This window comes from Sceloporus occidentalis, unplaced genomic scaffold, assembly GCF_023333645.1.
Source record: "Sceloporus occidentalis isolate IW3139 unplaced genomic scaffold, rSceOcc1.0.p SCAF_1, whole genome shotgun sequence".
Lineage (NCBI taxonomy): Eukaryota > Metazoa > Chordata > Lepidosauria > Squamata > Phrynosomatidae > Sceloporus > Sceloporus occidentalis.
In genome coordinates, this window is record NW_028316981.1 from 9,722,705 (window position 1) to 9,741,615 (window position 18,911).

Sequence of the window (18,911 nt, forward strand, 5' to 3'; positions counted from 1 at the left end):
TTATGTAGTTTATGTTCCTAAAGTAACAATTTGGTGACTTTCTGTCTGTAAAAGAGCTTAATGCTGTTGTTTTTTTCCACTTTTCTGAAAATTTGAGTATTTCAATTTCTCTAAAAAGTTCCCCCCCCCCCCAGCTTCAAAATGTCCAGAAATTTTACATTTCTTTTGTCTGTCTCTGTTGCCTGGTATTCACAGGCCTACTGCTTTTCCCCATGGAAGCTCTACTATCTTACCTATCACAAATAATAATAGTCATGATCAGTTAGCTGAAACTGGATCAGGCTTTATTTTGTAAGCTGTTACAGTGGGCCCTTAGTATCCGCTACAGTTTGGTTCCAGGACCCACTGTGGATACCACTTTGATTATGGCTTGATGTCTTCCTGCATGGCAGGGGGTTGGTCTGGATAGCCCTTGGGCTCTCTTCCAATTCCATGATTCTATATGTGTTATGAAAGACAAGTCTCTCACCAAACTACACATCCCAGGACTGCAAAGGATGAAGCCATGACAGACAGTGGTATCAAATAGGTCTCTGTATGCAATATGGATACAATTCATCTCCCCAATCTGAGCTGAAACTCAGAAATGAAAACACCGAAGAGATTATGGGAAAGTGACATCTGCCCAAGAACTTGGAAAGCCATGGTCAGTCAGAGGAGACAACACTGGAAGAGGTGAAAAAATAGTCTGCTGTGATATAAGGGCAGCTGCTAAGGACAGAAAGGTCATCTTGCTTTGTTGTGGTTTCAGGGAGGCAATGTCACCTGGATGGTGCCAAGAGACACAGAACCTCATCAAGAGTCACACTGAACTGTCACACGCTGCTGTGCAAAAAACAGGAGAGCTAAGCCTGGGCTGAGAAGACTTCAGGTTTGTGGGATTATCTATTATTTCATCAATCCATGGGTGAGCAACTGGCAGGGGTTAGAGGGATGCACTGGCCTCCCAAGAAATCTTGAAAGGCTGCACCCCTCTGCAAAAAAATTTAAAAACAATAATTAAAAAATCAGAGTTTTTCTTGCTCCGAATGCCCTCCAACGGCCCTAGAGGGTATTTTCCCCATGTTTCCAGTCTCCTCTGGTCTATTTTAGGCCCAAGAAAGGCAATTTTACAGCCAGGCCAATAAACCAGACATCACCCACTGAGATCCAGGAGCAAAACGTTGTACATTTAGAACAAAAGTCTTCCAAACCTAGGACTTGGTGTCTGAGTACCAGAACTGAACTTGCAGGCCTTCCTTTTAAAAAAAAAACCTATTCCTGATAACTCTTTGAGCTTTCTTCTTTTCAGCAGTATATCATTTGGACAGGACGCTTTTATTAAAATAAATTGGAGGGGAAGGAATCCTTGCCGATCTACTACCAGTGACACCAAGGTCGATTGGAAGAGCCTGTTCGATCACTGCAGGTGGAGTCTTAGCGGATGGGAGAAAAAAGATGCTGCTTCCATCCAACATTGCTTCTATAACTCCAGCACACTTCTCGGTTCTCTGCAGGTAGTGCGAACAAATGCCAGAAGCGCCTTCCCGGACTGGACTTTTCCAGTCCATCCTTCTGTGTCTTCTTTGCAGCAGCCAATCCAATACTACTGGAAAGCCTGTAAGTGGGCAGTAAGGGGCATAACCTTCCCCTGCTACAACGGGAATTTTGGAGGAATATAGCAAGTGCGGCTGGGATATCAGAGGTGTGATGTGCTCTCTGCCTGTACCCCAAAAGTAGCCTAATTGGGAGAGGAGATGGTCACACAGGGGACATTCTTTACCTCCCACTCTGCCAACCCCTCACCCCTGGAACCACCCTGATCATTCCCCTGTGTGGGTTTTCTTGTGAGCAACCAGGTAGAGCCCCCGGGTGAAGCTCTTCCCACAGTCCAAGCACTTGTAGGGTTTCTCCCCCCTATGGGTACGTTCATGAGCCGTTAAGTTGGAGCTGCGCCGAAAGGCCTTGCCGCAATCACCGCAGCTGTAGGGCTTCTCCCCTGTGTGGGTCCGCTCATGGACAATGAAATCTGAGCTCCAGCGGAAGCTCTTCCCGCAATCGGCGCAGGTATAGGGCTTCTCCCCTGTGTGGGTCCGCATATGGGTGGTGAGGTTTGAGTTGCGGTTGAAGCTCTTGCCGCAGTCAGCACACTGGAAGGGTTTCTCTCCCGTGTGGATCTTCTTGTGACGGATGAAGTGGGAGCGATGGTCAAAACTCTTCCGGCAGTCCTGGCACTTGTAGAGCCGCTCCTCTGAATGGATCCGCCGGCGGAGGACCACACACCGTTTTGGCCGCTGGCTCTCCTGCATCCGCCCTTGGAAGAGGATCTCACCCAGGTCTGCATAGCCCACTCGGCAAGGGACAGGCTCCGGAGCTCTCCTTGAGGGGTGGATCCCCTGGAGACGGTCTGACTGGACCTGGTTCTCAGAGGGCTTGTCTGGCTCGTGGTGCTGGGAGACATTCTCCCGAGGTTTGGGAAGCAACATTCCACTGGAGGATTCTCGTTCGAGGTATTCCTGCTGCCCCAAAACTTGCCTCTCCTGGTCATTCAACAGCCTGCCCCCTGATGGAAAAAGAGAGGTAACAACAACAACAACAACAACAACAACTACTACTATTATTATTATTATTATTATTATTATTATTATTATAGCTCTCCATATTCATGGATTCTTTACCCATACATTCAACCATCCACAGCTGGCAGATTTTAACATTTAATGTAAGGGGGCAGTATTTTATTATGCTATTACATTTAATGGAAGGAGAGGTTGCTTGTCTGTAACTGTCGTTCTTCAGGTGGTCATCTGTGAATTCACATAATTGCTTTATCCTGTGCCTGCACAGTGTGCATCTTTGGAAACTTCTAAAGCTATTGCATAAGCATTTTGGCAGGAGCCTTAGCTACTCTCTGAGTGACTTATCACCTTGCTTCACACCTAAGTTCCATGGATGTCAAAGCAACAGGATCTAAGCACAGGCAGGACACGACAAGGGGAGAATGGGTGGGATTTGCAATTTCATTTATGGCCACTCAAAGAAATACAATTACAGGTAAGCAACCTGTCCTTTTTCTTCGTAGTCTCTGTGAATCACACAACTGGATGATTAGTAAGCTACTAACAATAAGAGGAGGGAGTGTCATGCCACACAGGAGAAAAACACAGCCTTCCCAAATTCAGGCTCCATCTGCGACCCTGAGTCCAGAAGATAGTGAGATACAAAAGTGAGCAGTCTGGATCATGTGGTGGCTCTGTAGAGGAATCATGTACAGGAATATAACCAAGACTGCAATCACTCTAGTTAAAAGACTACTCACTTGGATATAAAGCAGTTTGTCTACTAGCTCCTATGCTACAAGGATGTTACTGTAATCCACTTATAGAGATGCTGCATAGATACAGGCCATCCCTACTTCATAGATAAGTGAAGGAGGAAATAACTCTTGCATGGCACCTGCAAATTGACTAGCCGAACCCAAAGGGTGCTCAGCAATGGTTCCTCTTCATCCTGGAGAGAAGTGATGAGTGGGGTGCCACAGGGTTCTATCCTGGGCCCAGTGCTATTCAACATCTTTATTAATGACATGGATGAAAGAATAGAAGACATGCTTATCAAATCTGCAGACGACAGCAAACTAGGAGGAATAGCTAATACCCCAGAGGACAGGATCTAAATTCAAAATGACTTTAATAGATTAGAAAGCTGGGCCAAAGCTAACAAAATGAACTTCAACACAGAGAAATGTAAGGTACTGTACTTAGGACAAAAAAAAAATGAAATGCATGGCAGGGGGTTGAACTGGATGGCCCTTGTGGTCTCTTCCAACTCTATGATTCTATGAAAGTTATCTAAGAAGACAATTTAAAAGACCATTTAAAAAGTTAAAACTATGCCATTTCATACTGAATTAACCATGTCTAAGCGGTTTACAACTGCAAGCTAATTGCCCCCAACAATCTGGGTACTCATTTTAGCGACCTTGGAAGACTTAAAAGTAGCACATTCATAGTTTTTAAACCCTTTCACCCTTTTAAAGCAGTTTCAACATGTTAGGAGCTCTTTAATCTAGTTTAAATTATGTGTTGATATGTTTTTTAAATGTAGTTTAAAATATTTGTTGTTATTAATTTAATTTTGAATCCATGGATGCAGACTCCATGGGTACAGAGGGCCAACTGCAATATCTTTATGAAGAGTGTGGACAAAACACGGCCCTCCAAAACTCATTTGTTGTAACCCTCAGCTCTTCCAGACCTTCTGCCAGGTCACCTTTTTCTTGTCAGAATTCTGGGATTTGTTATTTGGTGTGGCACCTGCAGGACCAACTTTATTTCTGCAGTGCAGAGATGCATCCTTGGTTCAGTCAGTAATCAAAATGAAGACTGTAGTCAAGAAACTGGAGGAAGACTACAAGTTGGAAAGGCAGCTGTGAAGAAACTACCTGAGATCCTTAAGCATAGAGATATGTATGATTATCAAAGTTAGGATTGTCTGTGCCACCACATTTCAGATTTCTATATCTAGTAGTGAAAGCTGGACAGTGAAGAAAGTGGATATGAAGAAAAATAACTCATTTAAAAGGTGGTGCTGAAGAAGAGTCCTACAGACATTGTAGATTGCCAAAATAAGAAATAAATGGTATCTAGAGCAAATCAAGCTTGAAATTTCCCTAGAAAGCTAAGATGATGAAACTGAGGTTGTTTTGCTTTGGACATGTCGTGCGATGATATGACTCTCTGGGGGGGAAATATAGCTATCATTATCATTAGTACACTTGGCAAAGTGGGAGGCAATAGGAAAAGAAGGAGACCACATTAAAGGTGATTTGATTCAATCAAAGTAACTATGTTGATTCAACTATTTTGATTCAATCAAGGTCTGAGTGTTGGTTCCATGGCTTGAAAACAGGCAATAAATAAATAAATCCCCAAATCCACTCGAGGTAGCTACACTTAGTGTTGGACTATGACTCTGGAGACCAGGGTTCAAATCCCCATCCAGCTATGTATACCTACTTGGGCAAGTCACATGCTGTCAGCCTCAGAGGATGGCAAAGGCAAACCCCTCCAAAGAATCTTGCCAAGAAAACCCTATGATAGGGTCACCATAGGGTTGCCATAAATTGGAAACGACTTGAAGGCACATAACAACAATGGCCACAGCCTGAGTTTGCAAGACCTGAGCAAGACAGCTGATGACCAAGGCTCTTGGGGGTACCTCATTCATAAGGTTGCCATAGGTCGAAGTCAAGTCGACGACAAATAACAACAGCGTGGAACCTTGAGCACTCTGAATGTTTTTAACTACAGTTCCTATAACCCCTGATCAGTAACCATGCTGGCAGGGGCTTCTGGTAGTTGAGGTCCAAACATTTACAGCCTGAGATTTGTAGCATCTTTGTTTTGGCCTTCTGATGGAAAGCAGGGGTGGAAAAAAAAAAAGAATCTCCAGGCAGTTTATGAAGGTCAATCAGAAGACAGTCCCTGCTTTGATGATTATTGTCTAAGGTCCAAATCAGACTGGAGAAATCATTCCGTTTGAGACCCTTTAACTGCCCTGGCTCAGTACTAAAGAATCATGGGAATTGTAGTTTATTGTGGCACCAGCGCTTTCTGACAGAGAAGGCTAAATGTCTCACAAAAGCTACATGTTCCCCATCTCCGCAGGGCATATGGCTATATCTTCGCAGAACCTTGAGATATGTTGCTAACCCCTGTGCAAAAGGAAGGAGGCAAAGTGTCCATAAATTCATTGAACTTTTAAAAACAACAATGTAACCCCTCCTTTACCTTGCTTCCGAGAAGCACTCAGGCAGACCTGTTGCATCCTTGGAAAATTCACTGTCACTTCTTTGAAGGAATCCAGAATCTGAAATAGCAAACAAAGACTGTCATTGTGCTTCAATCAATACATGATATAAAATCAAAACAAGAGACAAAAGACTAAATCACTTAATTCAAACACAGGAATTCTCTTTTTCTTAACACTGTAAAAAACATTTATGGGCCAAATACACAATGCTAAACTTTTGAATGGGATATGAAAAAGATGAGGAGAAGACTAAGATTCAAGCACAAAACTAAGAGTACATGCACCCTGTAGAAATAATGCGGTTTGACATCACTTTAAGTGTTGTAGCGCCATCCTATGGAACCCTGGGTTTATAATTTTGCAAGGTCTTTAGCCTACTCTGCCCAAGAGTTCTAGAGCCTAACCAAACTACAAATCCCAAGATTCTGTATGATGAAGCCATGGCCATTAAAGTGGGGTGAAATTGGATTCCTGCAGAGCAGGGACGTCACTAGCAGGGTGCGAGGGGTGCATGCCGCTTTAGGTGACACCTTTGTAGGGTGACATCACTGCTCCCCAAGCATCTGTCTTTTGGATGGCACCATGACAGTTAAAGTGGGGTCAAACTGCATTAATTTTGTGGTGTGTATGCAGCCTAGGCTAAACATACCCAGTGTCCTCAGCTGTTCCTCATAGGATGTGATTTCTGTGGATTCCTGCAGAGTAGGGGTTAGACTAAGATGACCACGGGGATGATGCTATACCAGTAACACACCAGCTACTAATTTGTTTCCATTTTGATCCTAACATTAAAGTGGTGGCATTGGATAGTGTATCTGCAGGCACAAGTACAGCAGTTTGACCCCTTTTAACTGCCACGATTGTATCTTACAGAATCCTGGGACTTGGATTCTGGTGAGGCACCAGAGCTCTCTCACAGACCAGACTGAATACCTCACCAAACTATAAATCCTAGGATTCTGTAGGATAGAGTCATGGCAGTTAAAGGCGTGTCAAACTGCTTTACTTCTGCAGTATTATCCTGAGATAAGACTGTTCCCCTACACCACTAATATAATGTTTCTATTAGACTGTCTGAAGCTCATGATTTGGCCAAAAGTGCAGTATTGTATAGTGCGTAGCATCATCTCCTTTGAAATTCAGATAAAAATCTAGACCAGATTTACCATCCAGCTAATAAGGGAGCCACCAGCTACCTTCCTCTGTTTCAGGGTATTCTAATTGCAATATATAAATCCCAGAATTTCACGGGATGGAGCCATGACAGTTATAATGGAATCAAACTGATATAACAGTGCAGTGGAGATGTGCAAGCCCAAATACCCTGAAGACACCAAATCTCATCTGATCTTGGAAGCTAAGAGTCAGGTCTGGCTAATACTTGGATGGGAGACAACCAAGTTGCTGTAGGCTATATTCATGGAAAGGCATGGCAAACCACCTCTGAGTATTCCTAGCCTAGGAAAAACCCTGTATGGAAACCTGCTGGGTGACCTTGGACAAGTCACATCCTATCAGCCTCAGAGGAAGGCAAAGGCAAACCCCCTCTGAACAAATTCTGCTAAGAAATCCCAGTGACAGGGTTGTCATAAGTTGGAAACAAGATGAAGGCACACAGCAACAACAACAACAACAACAGAGCTTATAAGAAAACCCTGTGAAATTCACAGCATTGTCACAAATGGATATGAGACTTGAAGGTGGAGATACACATATGCAAACACATCCTGAGAACCAATCCAATAATAAATAAGTCATAAAATAAGCAACCCAATGCTCTCTAGACAGTGTTGAGAAAAAGTACTTTAGCCCCTCTCTGCAAAAGAAAACCCCAAAAAGCTTGGTTGCTTGTTTTTGTTTCGTTTAAACTTGTTTTTCTCTTAAAACCAGGTTTTGTGTGTGTTTGTTTTTTACATTAATTTGTGTGTGGTGTGTGCCTTCAAATCATTTCTGACTTATGGCAACCCTAAGGTAAACCTATCATGTGGTTTTCTGGGCATGATTTGTTCCGAGGAGGCTTACCATTGCTTTCTCCAAAAGCTTGTGACTTGCCCAAGGTCATAGGATTGCACTAATATATCACTAAATCAAAAAATTAAGCAGCAAAATGCAGTTCTGATGTCATGGCCACTAGCCTAAATAATAATTCTTCTTTTAAAAAGTGCTCTTTTAAAGCAAGTTGTTTTGATCGAATTGAAGGATTTGTTTCTGAAGGGCCTTTCTTGTGCTATAAAATAAAGCGATTGAAAAGAAACCACTGATGCGGGATACTGGTTTAACAAGGAAAAACTGCCAATGAACAGTTAAAAGTTAGAATGTTAAAAACAAACAGCCTTTGTTGTTCCAGTAAGAGAGTTGGAAAGTAATAATAATAGACAGACTTTTAAAAATATATATGAATAATCAATTTTAAAAAGGATTTTTTTTAAGTCATTTGGTTTTAACCAAGGTTTAAACCAGCCAATTCTGCCTCCAGATGTTTTGGATTGCAACTTTGCAACCTGCAAACAGCGGTCATGGTGAGTTGTAGTCCAAAGCATCTGGGCGGCAGCAGCAGCACCAGAGCACCTATCTTGTACAGTTGGTTCTCCTTATCCACTGATTTTTTATCCATGGATTCAAGCATCCACTGCTTGAAAATATTTGAAAAAAGTATACATTCCGAATAGCAAATCTTGATTTTTCATTTAATATAAGGTACACCATTTTGCTATGCCATTATATTTAATGAGACTTGAGCATCCATAGATTTTATTATCCACGGGAGATCCTGGAACCAAACCTCAGTGGATAACAAGGACCCACTGTACTTAGCATCCAAACCCATTCAGAGTTAGTGGCTTCCCTGTTCTGTACCAGAATTTTCTCTCAGAGGATGCATCTATTTGCTGTTGTGTGCCTTCAAGTTGTTTCTGCTTTATGGCAATCCTAAGGCGAACCTATCATGGGGGTTTCATGGCAAGATTTGTTTAGAGAAGGTTTGCCATTGCCTTCCTCTGAGCCTGAGAGAGTGTGACTGGCTCAAGGCCACCCAGTGGATTTCATGGCTGAGCTGGGAATCGAACCCTGGTCTGCAGAGTTGTACAGTGCGTCCTTATTATCTGCTGACGTTTGGTTCCAGGATCCCTCATGGATAACAAAATCTATAGATGCTCAAGTCCCATTAAATATAACTGCATAGCAAAATGGTGTCCTTTATATAAAATGAAAAATCAAGGTTTGCTATTTGGAATGTATACTTTTTCCCAGTATTTTCAAGCCACGGATGCTTGAATTTGTGGATAAAAAATCCATAGATAAGGAGGGCCTACTGCAGTCTAACACTCAAACCGTTACACCACACGTAATGCAGTTTGACACCACTTTAGGTGCTGTAGCTCCATCCTATGGAATCCTGGAATTTGTAGTTCTGCAAGGACTTCTCTGCCTAAGGGTGCTGGTGCCACACCAAACTATAAATCCCACAGGATGCAGCCATGGTAGTTAAAGCGGTGTCTGACTGTATTAATTCTGCATTGCAAATGCAGCCTTAGACCCATTTCACAGGTTGGGGGGGGGGGGACTTTACTGCTGGTGGAAATGCAGGTGCCTCACCGAACTAGCATTCAAAGATGAAGCCATGGCAACTTAAAGTAGTGTCAAACTGCATTATTTCTAGTGTAGATGCACCCCAAGGCAACAGAGGATGCTTATCATCCAGTGGGAAAAGTGAAGGAGAAAAGCAAACTGCAAACCACCCTTACCAGCTGTCGGGGTCTCTCAGCCTCCTGCTGCCTCAGTAAGAAGCCCTCGGCCAGGGCCACCGCCTGGGCACAGGTCTCCGGGCCCCGTTCTCGGACACAGCCTTGGATCTCTGGTGGCAGGATGGCCAGGAACTGCTCCAGGATCAGCGCCTCCAGGATCTGCTCTTTGGTGTGCCTCTCAGGCTTCAGCCACTGATGGCAGAGTTCCCGGAGCCGGCCACAGACCTCTCGGGGGCCCTCCGCCTCCTGGTAGCAGAAATGCCGGAAGCGCTGGCGTTGCGTTTCCGCACTGGCGGTCTCTTCCTCCAGGACCTCTTCTTTCACCTTCCAGGCTAAAGTCTGTTGGGCCATCCCACCCGACATGTGGAGCCCCTTTGGGCTATTAAAAGCCACGAGTTCTGGTAGCGAGGAGTTCCCCCAGCCAGTATGGGGAGACTGGACCACTTTCAGGAACTCCTGCCACTGGGCTTCCCAACGCTGGGCCAAGCCTTCGTCTGGTTCCTGTTTAATCTGCTGAGGTGTCATCAGCCTCAGGAACTCCCTGGCACCCTCGGCCGGGATGCCACGAGGGCCCTTTCTCGCCCCCTCGGCTGGCTTGGCGCAGGCCAGGACTTTTTCCTCCATTTTCACCCTCGGTTCTCGCACAGCCTGGAACTGAAGACGGAAGCTGGACGACGTGCTCCCCTCTTTTAAAACTGCTTTCTTGGAGGCCATAAAGTGGCCTTATCCCATCTCAGGCCTAGGTTCGAATTACTCCCTGGCTGGCAGGTTGTCACTCAGGATGACTAAGTGCTGCTTGGTCTCCGGCTTTGTGCTGAGATCCCAGTTGCGGTCAGTGAAAGCGCTCAGACCTACAGTGAGGGCATCTGGAGGCAAAGGTACCAATTCTTATGGACTCCAGCAAGCAAGGGGTCATCAAAAAACATCTGGGAGGAGAAAGAAAGAAAGAAAGAAAGAGAGGATCAATATCTTGGCTTTCTCTCAACTCAATACAGTCAGCTCTCTGAATCCATGGATCCTTATGCATGGATTCAAACATCCACGGCTTGAAAATATTATACACACACACACACTCCAAAAAACAAACCTTCATTTTGTCATTGTGTGTGTGTGTGTGTGCATATATATATAATAAAATAATAAATAAAAATAATAAAAATATTATATACCGTTGGCCCTCCACATTTGCAGCTTTGACTTTTGCAGATTTGATTATTTGCAGCATTGATTAATATGTTTTCTCTAGGAATCTCTAGGTCCTCCAACGCAACTCTGCCAGAAGTTGAGCATACAATTATGTTGGAGAATCTGGAAGTTCTTAGAGAAAACACTTCTTTAGGCATTTATAGGTCCTCCAGCATGATTCTATGGTGAACTTCTGGCAGATGTTGACCATAGAGTGGCACTGGAGATCCCTAGAGAGGTGTTCTCTTAGGTAAAATTAATAGGATTTCTTTTATTTGTGTTTTTTCCATATTCATGGGAGTCCTTCACCCTTAACCCCAGAGAATGTGGAGGGACCACTGTATACAAGCGCACAGGCATGCACGCATACACATATACACATTCCAAAAAGCAAACCCGGATTTTGTCATTCGATATAAAGGACACCATTTTATTATGCCAGTCCTTGCTTTCTGTCTTCTTGGTCTGTTTTTCCCTCTCTCACTCTTTGGTACTGAAAAATCTGCATTATTATTATTATTATTATTATTATTATTATTTAGTTATTTTTACACACTTCATCAATCCCCAGTCCCTGCCTTTTTTCCTCCCTTCCTTCAATCTTCTTGGTCTGTCTTTCCCTCTCTATCCTTGGCATTGCAAAACTGGAAAAAAAATCTGTATTATTATTATTATTATTATTATTCACTTCAACATTCCCAGCTGGGGAATTTTCCCCTCCCTCCCTCCCTCCCTCCCTCCCTCAGTTCCAGGCTTTAATCTTCTCAGTTTGTCTTTCTCTCTGTCAGTCTTTGGCATCGAACCTGAAAACTCTGCACCATCATCATCATCATCATCAATATTATTAAGTTATTATTTTACTCACTTCATCAATCCCAGCTGGTGACTTTTCCTCTCCTTTCCTTCCTCAGTCCCTGCCTTCAATCTTCTTGGTCTGTCTTTCTCTCAGGCTTTGGCTTTGCAAAGCTGAAAAAAACCCTGCATCATCATCATCATCACCATCATCATCACCATCATCATCTAGTGTTTTTTTACTCACTTCAGCAATCCTAGCTAAGGATTTTCCCCCTCCATTTTTCCCCCAGTCCCTGCCTTCAGTCTTCTTGATCTGTCTTTCTCTCTTAGTTTGTCTTTGGCATTGCAAAATTGCATTATTATGATCATTATCATCATCATCATCATAAATTATTATTGACTTGGTGTTGTTTTTTTACTCACTTCAAAACTCCTACTTGGGGATTTCCTCCCTTCCCTTCCTTCCCCAGCCCTTGCCTTCAGTTTTCTTGGTCTGTCTTTGTCTTTAAACAACTGAAAAATCTGCACAATCATCATCATCATCATCAAATCATATTTTCCCTCACTTCAATATTCCCACCTGGGGACTTCCCTGCTTCCATTCTTTCGCCAGTCTTCTTGATCTGTCTTTCTTTCTTTATCAGTCATTGGCATTTTGCAAAATTGAAAAAAAATCATCTGCATCATCATCATCATTATCATTATCATTATTAATTTATTATGATGAATGTAATTTATTTTATTTTGTACTCACTTGAGCCCTCCCAGACTTCCAGCCTCCCTTGGACCCTGGGCTGCAGCTGCAAAGGCCATGCCTTGCCCAGATGTGGAGTTGTGGGGAGATCAATGGGGAGGAAGGGGAAAGGAGAGAGGGACCCCACTTTCTGCCCAAGAAAGAGGGAGAAGGAGACGGAATGGAGGGTGAAGAAGAAGAAGGAGGCGGAAAAGGAAAAGAATGGGGACTTTGCACCTTTGGCAGCCTCCCCCCCAAAAAACAACAGGCTCCTCTCTAGCCTCCCTGCAGCTCTATGGGATTAACCCATTGAGAGCCCAAAAATATAAATCTCTCCAGATACAGCCTTAGGGGTGGCACCAGGACTGCAACTCCCATGATCCCCCTCCTAGGTGGGCTGGGGATGATGGGAGATGCAGTTCTGCTAAGAAGAAAAAACCTTTAGGAGTCTTGCCAAAACAGACCCAGGTGCAAAGAGTGCAAATCACACACATACACACATATATATATCACTGAATGTAATGGCAATAGTTGTGACAGAGGTCTAAAACACACTGCAGAAATAATCTGGCCTGAGAGCTCTTTAACTGCCTTGGCTCAGTGCTGAGGAATTCTGGGAACTGTAGTTTTGTGAGACATTTGTCAGAGGCCTATGGAGCCACAATCAAAGACGGTTCCCAGGATTCTCAGGGCAATTTGAGCCACCTCAAACTGGATTATTTCTGTAGTGTGTTTGGGAATGTAAAACAACTAGCCAAATTAAAATTATACCTTTCAATTACAATATAAAAATGCATATTGCAGAATGTGTTTAAATGTACATAATTTCACATGGTTTAAGTGAAATTTTGCTAAGATGTGATTTTTTTTTCAAATGGTGTAATTTAAAAAAAATATTCAATTTCTATTAAAGGAAAGAAGTCAGCAATAAAATTGTCAGGATTAAAGGAATATACAGCTGGTAAAGGAAGTAATTATATACTTCCATTACCAGCTGTATATTTACCAGAAGTATAGGCCTCAACTGTCTCCAGTTCTGGGCTTCACAATTCAAAAAAGATGTTGAGAAACTGGAGCCATGTGTCCAAAGGAGGGCGACTAAAATGGTGAAGGGTCTGGAAGCCATCCCCTATGAGGAACGCCTTAGGGAGCTGGGGATGTTTAGCCTGGAGAAAAGAAGGTTAAGAGGAGATATGATAGCCCTGTTTAAATACTTGAAGGGATGTCACATTGAGGAGGGAGCAAGATTGGTTTCTGCTGCTCCAGAGACTAGGACCCAGAGCAATGGGTGCAAGCTACAGGAAAAGAGATTCCACCTCAACATTAGGAGGAACTTCCTGACAGTAAGGGCTGTTCAGCAGTGGAACACACTCCTTCCTCGGAGTGTAGTGGAGTCTCCTTCCTTGGAGGTCTTTAAGCAGAGGCTGGATGGCCATCTGTCGGGGATGCTTTGATTACATTTCCTGCATGGCAGAAGGGGGTTGGACTGGATGGCCCTTGGGGTCTCTTCCAACTCTAGGATTCTATATTATATTATTGTATATTAAGTATATTATATTTAGAGTATATTAGAGCCAGCGTGGCGTAATGGTTTTAGTGTAGAAACTACAACTCTGGAGATTACGGTTCGATTCCCCGTCCCTGCCACTGTCACACCTTCTCAGCCTCAGGGGGAGGTCATGGCAAACCTCCTCTGCACAAATCTTGCCAACAAATCCCAGGATACAGTCGCTTTAGGGTCACCATAAGTCAGAAATTACTTGATGGCACACAACAACAACAACAACAACAACATGGTGTCTCCCAAGTTTCAAAGCTAGCAACAGACCTTCAAGAAATAAACTTACTGGATTCTACTCCATACTCTCCGACATTTCACAGATGATGACTAGGTTATTTGTGGCCAAGCAACCTCAATGTGTAGTCAAGATGGCAAATGTTATTAATGAGGAAGGGCAGACAAGCTAGACAAAATAATCAAAACTGAACAAGCCGGACCAACTGCAGAAGTTTGCTTTTCTCGGAGCCTTCCTCTCTCTTCTCCTGAGTGAATGGAGGGAAAAGTACTTTTGCACTGTGTACTCAGCTTGCAGCAATGGAAATAATCTGGGGACAAAGGGGGAAGATTGGAGAGGAACTGGGACATCTTAACAGCAGCTGAAAAGTGAGACATCAGAGGATTATCTGGTGCAGTCCCTGACAAATGGGGACAGTTGGGTGTTGTGGTTGTGTGCCTTCAAGTAATTTCTGACTTATAGCGACCCTATGCGAATCTCTAATGGGGTTTTCTTGACACAGTTCTTCAAAGGGGGTTCTTGCCACTGCCATCCACTGAAGCTGAGAGAGTGTGACTTGCCCAAGGTCACCCAGTAGGGTATAATAGCTCAGCAGGACTCAAACCCCACTCTCCAGAGTCATAGTCCAACGTTCAAACCACTACACCATGCTACTCCCCAAATCCCTCACTAGCATAATCTATTGTAATGAGGATAAGGGAGGTTGCAGTTATTTAAAAAAAGGCTCTTTACCACCATACCGGACTGGCTCTTATGATAAGCTTACGCTCCTTGCATTTACTGCAAAGCATGAACAGTATGATTCGATTCACAGCTCAGACATTAAACCCACTAGGTGAACTTGGGCAAGTCACACTCTCTCAGCCTCAGAAGATGGCAATGGCAAACCTCCTCTGAACAAATCTTGCCAAGAAAAAAAAACATGGTAGATTCACTTTAGGGTCACCATAAGTAAAAACTGGTAAGGCACACAACAATTACAACAACAAGACTTATGGACAAGATAACATCTATGTTGGCTCAGCTGTTAGCAGCAATTGTAGTCAAGAAGAAGAATTCAGACTTGGAAAGGCAGCTATGATAAGATTCACTGGTGTAAACATGTATAATTAAATACTAAGGTAAAATCATCCAAGCCATAGTATTTGTGATTTCTATGTAGGGGTGTGAAAACAGGACAGTAAAGCAAACTGAGAAGAAAACCAACTCAGTGGATATGTGATGGAGGAAGAGAGTTCTACAAATGCCATGAGCTGCCAAAAATAAAGCTTAATGGGTCTGAGAGTAAGGAGGGTGCATCTACAGTGTAGAAATAATTGCAGTGGCTCCATCCTATAGAATCCTGGGTTCTGTAGATTTGTGAGGCACCAGCACTCTGGCACAGAAAGCTAAAGACTCTGTAAAACTACAGATCCTGGGATTCCATAGGATGGAGTTGCAGCACTTACATATAGGGTGTAATTATTTTAAGGATGTCATTATTTTAGGTACACTCCAAGATACCCTATCATTCTAAGAGTGAGAAAAGAGAGGATTATTGGGGACTGTTCCTGCCAAAGCAAGACAGTTGGAGGATATACTAAAAGCCAAGACAATGAAACAGAGGCCATCATACTTAGGGCATATCATGAGACAACATCACTCACAAGAGAAGAGACAAAAATGCTTTGTGAAGTGGAAGGCAGTAGGAAAAGAGGAAGATCTGTTTTCCAGATGGGTTGATCCAATAAAGGAAGCCACAACTCTGAGTTTGCAAGACCTGAGCAGGATATTGATAACTGGGGTTCATGATGGAGATATCTCTCATTCATAGGCTTTTTGTTGTTATGTCACGTCATTTCCAATGTATGATGACCCTTAGGCAGCCATATCCTGGGGTTTTCTTGGCAGGATGTGTTTAGAGGAGGGTTTGCCATTGCCTTCTTCCCCTGAGGCTGAGAGAGTGTGACTTGTCCAAGGTAACTCAGTCAGTTTCATGCCCAAGCTGGCACTCAAACCTTGGTCTTCAGACGAGTCACAGACTCACAGTCCAACACTCAAACCTCTGTGCTAACTCAAAGGTGATTTGGTGGGAAATCTATTCCACGGATTCAACAGATTTACTCCATCCCATAAAGAGGGAGTCTACAATGTCCTGTCATTCCTGTGTACAACAACATCCAAAATCCACACAACAGCGATACCTTTCTTTATTGGCCAACCAAAATGCACAAAAGACATGTTGCAAGCTTTCAAAACTCCACTGGCTTCTTCGTCATGATGTTTTCTGTCACTCCTATCTTGAGGAGTACAATAACATCCAAAAATCCACAAAGTAGAGATAGCTTGATTAGCTGACCAAAATGCACAAATGACATGTTGCAAGCTTTCTCAAGAGAAGCCTCTCTTTGTCTTTCAAATGGATGTTAAATTCCACCCCCTAAACCTCCTCTGGAGAAATCTTGCCAAGAAAACCCCATGACAGGGTCACCTTAGGGTTGCCCTAAGTTGCAAATGACTTGAAGGCACACAACAACAACAAACCCATATGGCTGGATGGAGGAGAGTCTGGCCTACATGATTTGGTCCTCCAATGACACCTGAAATGGGAACAGCAACATCCTAAAAATGCAGGCTTGTGACTGACATTGTCATATTTTCTCCTGTATGATTTTATTACAACTTTGTCTGATGAAGAAGCCAGTGGAGTTTCAAAAGCTTGCAACATTTATTTTGTGCATTTTGGTTGGTCCCATAAAGATGTCACTGTGTGGATTTTGGATGTTATTGTACTTTGCTATATAGCCAACATAGTTACCCTTGGACATGTTGTCTAGATTCATCAGAATAACTCTAGTTGGGCCAAGCATTGGATTTAGGCCAAAGAGTCTACAATGTCCTAAAATAAACACTCTGCATGGATTTAAAAGATAATTTGTATAAAATTCAGTTTAGGTGGTATTTAACACCAGGCAAATTGTGTAAAATGTACAAGGACGCAATAAATGCTTACTGGAAATGTTCCAAAGAAAAAAGGCACTTTTCTGCATATGTGGTGGCTGTGTCCAAAAGCCAAAAAAGATTGGTCCCAGATACACAAATTAATATCAGAAATCTTGCAAATTAAAATAGATCAAATGTCCAAAATATTTTTATTAGGCATGATAGAAGACAAGTGGGGGAAATTATGGAAAATTATTATTTTATATGCTTACAGCAGCAAGAATGGTTTATGCAAATATACATATATATATATATATATATGTATATGGATGAAAATTCACCAGACATGTCAGAACGGCTATGGAAGTTACAAGACTATATGGACAATGATAAGTTAACTCCTTAGAGGTAAGTCTGCTGATAAATTTGAGAAGGACTGGTCACAACTGATAGAATATTTGAAATCAGGTTATCTTTGGAGAAGATCTAGAATCAAGAATGGTATTTATTAAGGTTAAAAATCTCAAGGTGAAGCTAGGCCAAATACCTTAAATAAAAACCGTAGACTTTATCGGTAAAATATGTACTGTATATACTGTGAGGCCATAGATGGAACTGGATAACATGCTAATTTATACAATAAGTAAAAAGAAGTGATAGTACCATAAATAGAACTGATATAAATAGGAAGTAGCGTATTGTTTTAATATTGATGTAAATGATTTGTTATGCTGTGTTCTGTTTGATGTAGATCTTGATATCTTGATGTTTATTTGTATGCATGACAGTGGTTTGATTTGTATGGGAGTGGTGAGAACATTATATATGAGTGTTATGAGTATATATATATATATATATATATATATTTGTATGTATGAGAATGGTGATTCATATATATGAGAGTGATGTGAATATATACATATATTCATATGTATGAGGGGTATGAATAAATACTGTACACTGTATATATATATATATATATATATTCATTTAAATGTGAGTGGTGTGAATAACTATATATATATATAGAAAGAGAGAGAGAGAGAATGAAAGTGGTGTGATATCGTGATATCTATATCTATATATATACACAGTGTATACACACACATATAAAATAAATATGGCAATGTTGCATTCTTGCCCCTTGAACAAACAGCCTCATGTGCTTCAAACTGAAACTGCCTTGAGAGTGCAGAGGCTGAGCTTCCCCTGTTGAATGCCAGCCTAATGGCCAATGCTTTCAAGCCTGCTGAGGCCTATCAGACCAATTTCCCAAAGTCTTTAACACCCCTCTTTAGGCCCATTGTGCTGGGAATTGACTCCTGATCACTCCCAATGGTTGCCCAGAGGTCACAGCCAGGCCTTCCCAGGTGAGGGGTGCAATAAGAACATGAACCAGAAGACTGAGAAAAAAGATCCTGCAAAGACTGAAAGCAAAAGCTTCCAGTTTGCTCTGTCCCTTGGAAAAAGAGGAGGAGGATTGGTCAGGCTGCCCTGCAAAGAAAAGGCTCCTCCCTGTTTTAGCTCAGATTTATTCCTTTTGCAAAGCCAGCTGCAGGTCTTATGGGTGTCTGGAGCACATCTGGAGCACATCTGGCTGGGAGAAGAGGTGAGTTTGGAGGGTGTGTTTGAACATACATGAACACACATGGATGCTGTACAAGAGTAGGTCAGCTAGACCCTTTTTGGAAGTTCTTGAATGAGAGAGGAGGGAGGAGATATTATTTTGGGTTTGCTTTGGGTCCCCACAGATACAGTGCCCCTGCACAGGGAGGATTTATTAAGTGTTTTTACTATGCGAATGGCTAGCTAGGCAGTTTGGCCAATATTCAGGAGTTCTGGGAGCTGCAATCCAAAGCACATGGAGGAACAAACTTTGGGCACCATCTTGGTAGAGGTCAGGTTCAGTGTTTCCCAAACTATTTCCCAGATTTGTAGCAATTC

The 18,911-nt window shown here is 42.6% G+C and overlaps 2 protein-coding genes across 6 annotated transcripts in view; one reads left to right on the forward strand and one right to left on the reverse strand.

The window, feature by feature from the left end:
* The window catches only part of LOC149320661 (uncharacterized), a 19,856-nt gene continuing 945 nt past the window's right edge, over positions 1-18,911 (reverse strand). The window contains exons 1-5 of one of the 4 annotated variants that reach the window (XM_089505313.1): positions 12,271-12,489; positions 11,587-11,687; positions 9,537-10,462; positions 5,772-5,850; positions 1-2,542 (exon numbers count right to left, since the gene is read on the reverse strand). In XM_089505313.1, coding sequence (XP_089361439.1) covers positions 1,803-2,542; positions 5,772-5,850; positions 9,537-10,250 — 1,533 coding nt within the window. In that variant the 5' untranslated portion in view covers positions 10,251-10,462; positions 11,587-11,687; positions 12,271-12,489 and the 3' untranslated portion in view covers positions 1-1,802. Of the gene's footprint in view, positions 2,543-5,771; positions 5,851-9,536; positions 10,463-11,586; positions 11,700-12,096; positions 12,190-12,270; positions 12,490-18,911 lie in introns of those variants that run through there. The other 3 variants (XM_089505315.1, XM_089505314.1, XM_089505316.1) reach the window with 3 other exon arrangements.
* LOC149320662 (zinc finger and SCAN domain-containing protein 16-like) overlaps positions 18,327-18,911 on the forward strand; it is a 13,776-nt gene continuing 13,191 nt past the window's right edge. The window contains exon 1 of one of the 2 annotated variants that reach the window (XM_089505381.1): positions 18,327-18,576. The gene's annotated coding sequence lies outside the window, so the exon portion shown is untranslated. Of the gene's footprint in view, positions 18,577-18,775; positions 18,865-18,911 lie in introns of those variants that run through there. The other variant, XM_089505391.1, reaches the window with a different exon arrangement.